At 41.4% G+C, this 10,274-nt stretch overlaps 1 protein-coding gene across 1 annotated transcript; it reads left to right on the top strand.

Moving 5' to 3' along the window:
* Nucleotides 1-327: 327 nt before the first annotated feature.
* On the top strand, nucleotides 328-7,650 carry LOC149192170 (uncharacterized). The gene is made up of 4 exons (XM_089406860.1): nucleotides 328-412; nucleotides 548-789; nucleotides 1,018-1,609; nucleotides 7,436-7,650. Exons 1-4 carry the CDS (start codon nucleotides 328-330, stop codon nucleotides 7,648-7,650), a joined length of 1,134 nt encoding a protein of 377 aa, XP_089262986.1.
* The last annotated feature ends 2,624 nt before the right edge of the window (nucleotides 7,651-10,274 follow it).

Raw genomic sequence — 10,274 nt, 5'->3', positions numbered from 1 at the left:
CCCTGGGTTCCTTACTACCCGGGGTCGCAAATCATATCTCAATAAAGCCATTAGGCACGCCAGAGCGGAAGTAGCAGCTGGGCGTCAAGCCACCATCGACGGGGTCCTTAGAGCAACAAAACCCCCAAAGATCGGCCCCCCATGAAGTGCATCTCCTTCAACTGTAGGGGCCTGGCTAGCACCCCAAAAAAGCTAGCCCTCAAACGACTTTTTGAGGTCGAACTTCCCGATATCATTCTCCTACAAGAAACCCTTGGTTCTGCAGAGTCTACTTCTCGAGCCCTAGCCTCAGTAGGTGCCCAATGGCACTTCATTGCTTCTGATGCCATGGGCAGATCAGGTGGCCTGGCGCTTGGATATAATCCCAGCTCTATCAGACTTGACTCCTCTTGGGGAGGTCATGGATTCCTGGGTGCAGATATATTCTCTATCGAACTCGGCCTCTCCCTCCGCATTATCAACATATATGGGCCTTGCCAATAGAGGGAAAATTATTGGAGACATCTCCTCAGCTGTAACCTATTATCACTTGAACACATCATCATAGGCGGAGACCTGAACTTCTCCCTGGGATTCAGTGAGTCATGGGGATCATCGGCACAGATTGATCCCATCACAGATTTCATGAGACGGTTATTGGAGCAGCATGACCTCATTGACATCCCACTACAGAAGCCTCACCCTACATGGAGAAATAGAAGGATAGGATCGGCTGCTCTGGCCCGAAGATTAGATAGATTTCTGATGAAAGGCCCTCTGATCCATCGACTGCACTCATACAAACAGTGGGTAAGCAATGGAGGCATCTCTGACCACTCCCCAATTGCCATGGAAATCCAGGGTCCACAGCTGAAACCTAAAGCACCCTACAAGTTTAATCATCTGTGGCTACAAGACCCTAGCTTCTCTAATCTGATTACAGAATACTGGAGAGCACACCCCATAGACCGAGAGTCTTCCATGGCAAGGGGATTTGTAAAAAACCTGACTGAGCTCAAGCATATTGTGATCAACTAGGCCAGGGAGAAGAAGAAGCGAGAAGATGTGCAGCTCATAAAGGTAGAAGAAGACCTGAATGCCCTACTGGATGAAAGAAACCTAGGGTTCATAACACAGGATGACAAGGCCCGCCTCGTGGAGCTGGAAAATCAGAAGAATAATATTCTTAAGGGTAGGGAGGAAGCTACCAGGCTTCGTAGCAGAGCTACTTGGCTTAAAGCTGGAGATGAGAATACCAGATTCTTCCATAATTTTGCCAAAGGAAGGAAAGTGGCAAACACCATATGGAACCTCCCTCTCCCTGAGGGAGGCCTGGCGGACTCCTTTAACAAGCTCTCTCATCTGGGTACTTCTCACTTCAGAGGCCTATACAAGAACCCTGCAGGCACAAATCTGGCAGAAATCATCAATGTGGCCTCTCACTTCCCCAGATTTGTAGAGGAGGAGGATTCTGAAGATCTTGAAGCCCCCGTCACTATGGCAGAACTGGAAAGTACTATCAAATGGTTTCAAAAGGAAAAGAGCCCGGGGCCGGATGGCTGGACGATAGAGTTCTACATTGCTTTCTTTGAACTTCTGGGAGGAGATATCTTAAAGGTTGTTGAGGAAAGTAGGATCTCGGGTTGTCTCTACAATGCTATTAATACCACTTTCATTGCCCTCATCCCTAAATCAGACAACCCATCCTCATTTGATGATTTTCGCCCCATATCCCTCCGCAATGTTCTCTATAAGATAATTTCCAAGATCATTGCCAATAGAATCAATCCCATTCTCTCCAGACACATCTCACCTCAACAATTTGCATTTCTGGAAAACAGGCAGATCCATGAAGCCATTGGCTCGGCACAAGAGGCAATCCACTCCATTTGGACTAAACATCTCAAGTGTATCCTGCTGAAGATTGATCTATCCAAGGCATTTGACCGCGTAAGCTGGCTTTATATAAAAATGATCCTCATTCACATCGGCTTTCCCCATGCCTTAATCGATTGGATCATGGCGTGCATCACCTCTCCCACTTTCAGCATCTTGATCAATGGATCAGCCTCACATTTCTTTCACTCCAAAAGAGGGCTGAGACAGGGCTGCCCCCTCTCGCCACTTCTATTTCTCTTGGTCATAGAAGCTCTAAGCAGGCTTATCATCTCGGCAAAAAGGGAGGGGTCTATCAGAGGCCTCAAAATCACTGATGTATGCTTCCTTACTCACCTTCTATTTGTAGATGATGTCTTAATTTTATTGGATGGTAGCGTATAGGACACTACTTCCTTCACTCGCATCTTAGAGCTCTTCTCAAAAGCAACGGAAATGGAAGTGAACAGATCAAAGTCCACTATCACCTTGGTGGGAACCACAACAAATGAAGCACTTGTGGCTAGACAGGCTTTTCCTTATACCACCCAGCCACTTGACAGAGGCCTTAAATATCTGGGATATTGGCTAAAGCTGACACATCAAAAGATAGCTGATTGGGTATGGCTAGTATCGAAGATAGAGAAAAGGTTATCATGCTGGAGCCACAGATATCTCTCCAGGGCTGGAAGACTAACACTGATAAAATATGTACTCGAAGCCACCCCAGTGTTCTGGATGGCATTGGCTTGGATACCCCGGAACATACTGGCTAAACTACAGCAGCTGTGCAATAGATACTTATGGGCAGGCAACCAAGACAAGCGCATCTTTGCCTGGATCGGCTGGAACAAGATTGCCTTACCTAAGAAATGGGGAGGTTGGGGGTTGAAGGAGCTCCCTATCTTCGCAAAAGCATTAGCAGGAAAAATGGGTTGGGCCCTACTGACGTCTCAAAGCTTATGGACCAGCATTACATTCCACAAATACATATGGCCTCTCAGCATCTACGACTGGGTAAGACTCCCGGAGTGGAATAAAACTGGAATATCTTCGATTTGGAAGGCCCTCTTACATTCCATGCCTCTCATTAGAGATAACTTGGTCTGACGTATCAAAGATGGGAACAATGCAAGGATAGGACTTGACCCCTGGACAGAGAGTGGGGGAAGACATACCCTACCACCAGATCTGGTCGCACATCTCTCAGCTCGGAACATTAAAGTAATCTCACAGATTGCGGACCAGGACCAATCAAATATCTTCCATCAAGCTTGGAAATCAGCGCGCCAACTAAATCTCCATGGAAGATGGCACACAGCATGGGAAGAATACAGAGATGCCTTAACAGAAGCTCACATTAGAATTACAGAGGGCCCGGATGAACTTGTATGGAACCAGGCAGAACACGGAGTATACACACCCAAGGATGGTTACATACAGCTCATTGCTCATAAAAAACCCGAGGCAATTGCAAATTGGTGGCAGAGTATCTGGAAACAAACCGCCTCCCCTCGAGCAAAGCTCTTCAATTGGTGCATACTGCGGAACAAAATTCCAACTGGGGACCAGCTCATGAAAAGAGCCCAGCATGGCCCCTCGTGGTGCGTATTATGTAAGGCAGACTCGGAATCTTCAGATCACATCTTCCTTAACTGCAGTTCGACATTGAACCTGTGGAAAAACCTCAAGCCATTCATTAACTACGTGGGTGATTGGGCTGGTACTGATATCATTAACGCTTGGACTGTTTTGGAAAAGAATAACAGAGGTTCAAAAACCATTAATCTTCCCATTATTGTAAACTGGGCTATTTGGAAAACTAGAAACAGAGTGATATTTGACAACAAGCCCATACAATGGCCACTGCTCGAGGCTAGTATTGTAGCTGCCCTGAGGGAACTACCCGACCCACCCCCTCCCTCATCTCGCCAACCTACCCCTCCTCCTCCCATCGACCCTGGTACGCCTAGGGCTTTTTTCGATGGGGCAACAAACCTGCAAAGTTGTGGAGGAGGCATCATCCTTCATATTTCTGAAAATCACCTCTACAGAATCAAGGCTGGACTGGGATCTGGAACCAATAACTACGTAGAACTCATCACTCTCCGCCACTTACTTCACTTTGCATTGAGGCACCACTGCACTAGCATCAATATATTTGGGGACTCACAGATCATCATAAATTGGATAAATGGCACAGCTACTTGTCACATGCACTCACTCAGCATTATATTACATGAAGCACTGACTCTCAAATCAGCTTTTAACAATATTCCTATCTCTCACATCTACAGGAAACACAACAAGGGTGCCGACAAATTATCCAAGGAGGCAGCGCTGATGGACAGAGGCATCTGGGAGATTACAGAGGTGAAAGATCAGCAGGAACACAAGTTTTTTCATCGACCGTATATAGACCCAGGATACCCAACCTTGGGTCAGCAAATAGCTCATTAGAAACTGCTTTTATCTAACAGATATAATATAGACTCATACTGAAATGTTTTTTGATATTTTGAAAAAGATGTACAGAACACTGTAACAGCTGAGCATACCCTGCGTGGTAATGCGACTTAACAGCAAAACTGATAATACTGGCAAATAGACACTCTCATGTAAATTTTTTGCTCATTAATGCAATATTTATGGATTTTTCCAGAGGAAAATATAATATTAAAATATAATATTAAAATATAAGAAAATAAATCATAAACAATAAAGAAAAAATAATAATAGTAAATAAATAATAAATAATGAAGAAAATATAATAATAATAAATAAATAAAATAATAAATAACAATACTAGAGTTCTAAATAAATATAGATAAAAATAAACTGTAAAAATAGTAAAAATAATTAAAGTTAACAAAAAGTAAAATAAAATAAAAAAGAGTTAAATTAAGAGAACTATAAAAATAGTAAAAATAAGTAAAGTTATCAAAAAGTAAAAATGAATAAAATAAGAAAGAATTATATTAAGAGAATTACTAAATTAAGTTAAACTTAAAATAAAGAAATAAAAGTTGCATGTTGACACATGGAGTGTGTGCATGCAGTTCCCCTTCCAATGTTTGCTCTATTTAATAGATGGTAAGGAAGATGAGAGATCATTCCATGATTCCATCATCCATTCTCTTGGGAGAAAAGTGTTGTGAGACAAAGGATTCCCTAGCAGTAGTATGTTGATTGAGGGCTCGGGGGTGGCCAGTTGTAGAAAGATTTTGTGCAACTGAGCCTACGGTTGGGTGGAGAGTCGTCCCCAAAACTTTGTTGCGGTTAGCAGGATTCAAATAGTGTTCAACTCCGAAATCACAAGTAAGGAATATCATCGCCACAGGTAAATTGTTTCTGCTCATATTTCCGAAATTCTATGTTAAATAGTTAATTAATTGTGTGTTGATTATAAATCGCATAATTGATATAATTATTTGTATATTTTAAAATCTGGGTTGTTACATGTTTGGAATTTGTCCTCTAGATACATCATTAAGTTCCTCTTGGTGAGCACTTTCTTCACCTCTAGTATAGTTCCAATCTTGTCAGCTATGTTGAGCTCCTACAATTCATATTTATTTTCAGAGTTAAGGAATTTGATTATTATTGAGGCTTCTTCTGGCATATCTCTTTGAATTGCTTCAGTAGCCTCTTTGACTAAATCATTTTGTTCAAAGATGAATTGTATAGATTGCCAAATATCATTGACAGAGTCAATGATATTGGCCCATAGCTGTTCTTTCGCTTGGGCAAGTGGCTCCTTCAGTGTTAATTCTTTTTCCAAGCTCTTTATCCTCTCAGTCAACCTGTTTGACTTTTGTACTTCATTTTTCTGCATAATCTGAGCCAGTTTCTTCTCATCCTCCAGATTCCTTATTTGTTCTTTAAGTCTGTTTATTTTAGTGGTCTGAATGGACATGTCCTCCATGGCTTTGACTAGTTTACTTGCCTCATCACTTGTCTGAGCTGCTGTTGTTGTTGAACTTGTTGCTGATTCAGTTGTTGTTGTAGTTGGAAGTGCTGTAGCTAGTGGAGCTGTTGGAGCCAATGAAGCTACCAAGGTTGATGGAACTACTGTAGTTACTGTGGGAATAGCAGTGGCAGTGGCTGTCTCAAGGCTAGCTTGTTTCAACTGTATTAAACTGTCCAATTCATTCTCCATTTCTTTCATCTGAGCATTCAGTTGAAGAATGAGATCCATCATTTCCTCCTGCTGGGTTTGGCTCTCTAGGACCTCCTTGGTCTGTGGATGTTCTAAAGGAGGCAACTTTAGTTGTTTCTTCAAAGCAACAATATCCTCATTTTTCTTCTTTATCAGTTTTTTTGCTGCCTTGATGTCACTTGGATTATATCCAATCTCAATCACCAAGTCTTCCAGTGACTTGATTTTGTTATCCTTGGCCTATGAGGATGCCTTTTCTAGCTTATACTGTGCTGTGATGTTGTCCAGTGAGCTTTGAAGTTTCTGCATAGTCATTTATTTGTTAGTCATGGTGGAATAAATCATTTCACCTGGTGTCTTCTTGCTTATAACTGGATGAACAAATGAATCAATGAACTCTTTATAATTAAAAATAGTGGAATATCTTGGGATCAATGGTGTCCAAAAGATGACAGATCTTGGATTTCCCTTAGTGTCTAACTTTTGGATGCTCACTAGAAACTTATCTAACTAAAAATATAGAAACATGTGAAACAATACTGATGAGTACTTGAATACTCTCTCATTTGGCAATCTAATAAACTGTTCATGGATTCTGTCTACCAAGAATTGAGCAAAGTTGTAAACTGTAGCAGGAGGCTTTCCTGGGCAAAAAATAGAAAGGAAAGCAAGGATAACTTCATCCACATGCTCATCAGTGGTGCATCCTAGAATACAAGAGAGCATGGTAGCATATGGAGGACTATCTGTAGGAGTATGAGACTCCTCTATGATGAAAGTCTGAAAGATCTGAGCTTTCTTGGGAAGGTCTAGCTTTATGTAGAGTTCAAGTAAAGATTCAATGGAAAGTGGGGTCTCATTTGGGCCTGGCTAGATCTGCAACATTTGGTTTATTGACTCTGTAGTAATGGTGGATAAAACCTGTTGGTCAGGAGTGATTATGGCTCTTTGACTGGGGACATAGAAAGCTTGGCATAAGTGGATGATTTCTGGGAATAGGTGCACCTGTGGGAACAATTATTTGGGAAAGTTTGATTCCCATAGGTGAATGTCATCATTTTGGTTCAGGAAATTATCTTTACTCCAACAGTGGAGTTTTAGTAGGTGGCTAGGGGAAGCAGTGTATTTAATTTGAAACTCTCTGTCGGCTAATGGGTGGTGGTCAATATCCAAGTGAGGGGTTTGTAGGGGTCTTACATCCAAAGAGCTTTAGGAAGCCATAATTTGATTTATTCAACTAAATTACCTTTTCTTTGGCTTTAGGAGTAAAGTTAGAAGCTCTAGAATAGTGGGTATGGTAATTATAGTCTGTAGGAAAGGGCTTTTGGATGCACAGTAAGGTTTTCTTTAGTATAGGAAGGTTCTTTAGTTAATTCAATTAATTAACCCTTTAATAATTACTGTGTATAACTTAAATTACAGGGTCGTTTTGGTTCTTTCAAGAATACCTGGAAATTGACGATTTGGTGCACAGACAGGGTTATGTGGTAGTAGATGGGGTTTCTGAGGCTTCAATTATGTATTCGCTACTTCAACTTGGTGTCTGCAGCATCTTCTGGTTTCAAAAGTTGGCTAAATTGGTTGCGCAAAGGTTCAAGGTTTCAGAATTGGTTAACACGGGTTTGCAACAAAAATGAGTGAAAAGAGTAAAATGGGGCTTTCTTGGCCTTTTAACCAACAACAGTTACATTTTGGCATGATAGTTTGCAAATGAATGGTGGGTAGTTTTTATTTTACACGGGGAGGCGGTTTTTTGCCATATTTCACCGCTTTCGGGTGGATGGCACTATTTTTCGTGAGCACGTGATAAAACTTGGTGCCACCATGTAGCCAAACAATGCTTGGCAAAAACCGCGAATCTCGCGTGCTTTTGGACCGTTAACTATTGGATGATGAAACTACATGATACGGATATGTGCCATTGGATCTGGAGGTGGGAGATTAAAGGGCTATCGCGTGGTGAAGTTGCACAGACGAAGTTCGGATGTGGTTGGCAGGGCCTGGGATTTAATTAGAGTGAAAAGTGATTAATTAATATAAATAATGGGTTAATAAAGGTGGGGAACATGGGTTTATATGGCGGAGGGTTTTAACTATATACCAAGGTTTGGTGAGTTTGTTATAGACATTTTTGTGCCTTACAGCATTGAGCATGAAATGTCCATAATCTAAGGGATCCAAAGTCCCTAAACATGTTGTTCCTACCCCTAGAGGAACAAGGCTAACAAACCACAACAATTCACAGAAGTTCTCCACCAGAAATTGCTCAAAAACAAGTCAATTCAGGATCATTTCAGTGGCTACACTAGCTGTTTGCGCTGAATGTCAAAGCCAACACTGGCTACCTGCATTGAATGTCAAAGGGAACATTGGCTACCTGCGCTGAACGAGAGTGGACATGTGGCAAGTTCATTTCTCAAGGTGTCAAAACCCAGGAAGCTTCCAAAATGACACTTGCCTCAGGGAATTCGACTGGTGATGAGTAAGAGGTTCCAAATCTCCAAGTGGAAGCAAGAACCTCTAAGTGGAATCAAGAACTGACAGAGGGAGAGGACACTAGTCAGATCTCAAGCTGACTCATCCTCTCTCCAAACATCTATATATGGATCTCTCCTCCATGAGATCTAGAGGCTGGAATTTTGTTATTGCAAAGAATTGCTGTTGGTTTGAGATTGGAATCATTGGGTGCTTAATGCTTTGAAGGGGGTGAAGATAGGAATTCCATTTGCTGGGAAGGAGATGCTGGATTGGAGACCTCTGGGTTGTATCTCTTCCTGAACCTTGTTATTCATCAATAAAGCTATCTTGGTTTCTCCTATATACTGATGTATCTTTGATGTATGATTGCATTAGTATGTTTAGTTTATTTCTAATCCTGAACTAGTTATGAATATGAATCCATGTCTTGTGTAGTGTTCTCTTCTTGTGATCTTGCAGAAACCTCTTGAAGTTGGGCGAGCGAGAAGGCAAGTAGCTGGGAACTCTCCAAGAGAAGAGAGACCAGATCGAGGGACAAACGGAAGACACCGGTTAGTCCATCTATCTCTCTTCATTCTTGATTCATAAAGGAAGAATACTAGAATAGCTGTCTCTGTTTGTTGCTAAGGCATTGTCACACCTTAGGTGGATAAGATCGTCCTGCATAGGCATTTTTCCCCACAACAAATTGGCGACTCCGCTGGGGAGAGATCTGTTTAGTCATTTTATTTGTGTTTCTATCATTGTTTGTTTCATAGACTCGACAACAACAATCGAACTGCATCTGCTATTCCCGGATGCAAAGTAGACAGTTGCTGCTTTGATCCAATCACTGGACTTGTCTATGATCTAAAAAATGGACTCAAAAATTATTTGATGATCCTTTGTGATAGATCTTAGTACTCCCTCAAAGCATCCCTTTGATTACACCTTGCTTGTTGCTTTTATTTGGCCTGAAACAGTGGATTAAATAGCAATCTGTGACCCAGAACCCAGTGAGAAACGAGAGTTTCTCCTTCAGCGTAGACCCAGTGAAGGGATTCTACATTTCAACGCAGGTCCCGTGAAGGCTACCTGCGCTGAATGTCAAAACCCCTGTGTTGAGGTTGCACTGAACTAGTTTGCCCTTGTGCAGCTGGGGTTCTCTGCTCTTTTTTGCCTTGTTTTGATCTCTGATTTTTGCAGCCTGTAACCAACATAGGTACCAGTCTGATAACTCCTTTTCTCTGCTTAAATTCCGCCTCCTTTTGTACAAAAAGACTGTGAGTGTTTTTTAAATGTTTGTGGCGTCATTCGCAGTTTTCCTTTGCATGAGTGAAATAATCATCCTGTAGCCCTTGATTCAGATCTGTTGATTGTGATCTTAGGAGAGAGTTCATTGGCTGTTTACAGTTGATTATACATTTGCTTTTGCTTATTGGTTTGAGTTTGTCTCTTTTAAGTGTCGAAACAAGTATTCATTTCGAAAATCGTTAAGTGTTGTAATCTCTTCTACCCTCTCTGATTTCGAAAAAGTGAACTTGTTTGTATTTGTCATTTAAAAGCAAATTCAAAGTTGTACAAAAAGCTTTCTTTGTAGGCATCAATACTAAGAAAGCGGAAAACAAACACCTGCATTGTGCATTTGCATTTTGATAGTTTGCATGTTTGATTTAGGAAAAGTGCATTAGAGTGTGCTGATTGCTCTTTGAGAAAAGATGGTGTCTTTCTTTTCCCTTAGTAGCTAGGATTTTCAAAGTTGAAAAGATATAAAACTTGCTTATCATCTTTAGACTGCATTTTG

Source organism: Pinus tabuliformis, chromosome 2_2 (genome assembly GCF_031772625.1).
Source record: "Pinus tabuliformis cultivar Carrire ecotype Pingquan chromosome 2_2, CPIR1, whole genome shotgun sequence".
Lineage (NCBI taxonomy): Eukaryota > Viridiplantae > Streptophyta > Pinopsida > Pinales > Pinaceae > Pinus > Pinus tabuliformis.
This window is presented reverse-complemented; position numbering and strand designations above follow the sequence as displayed.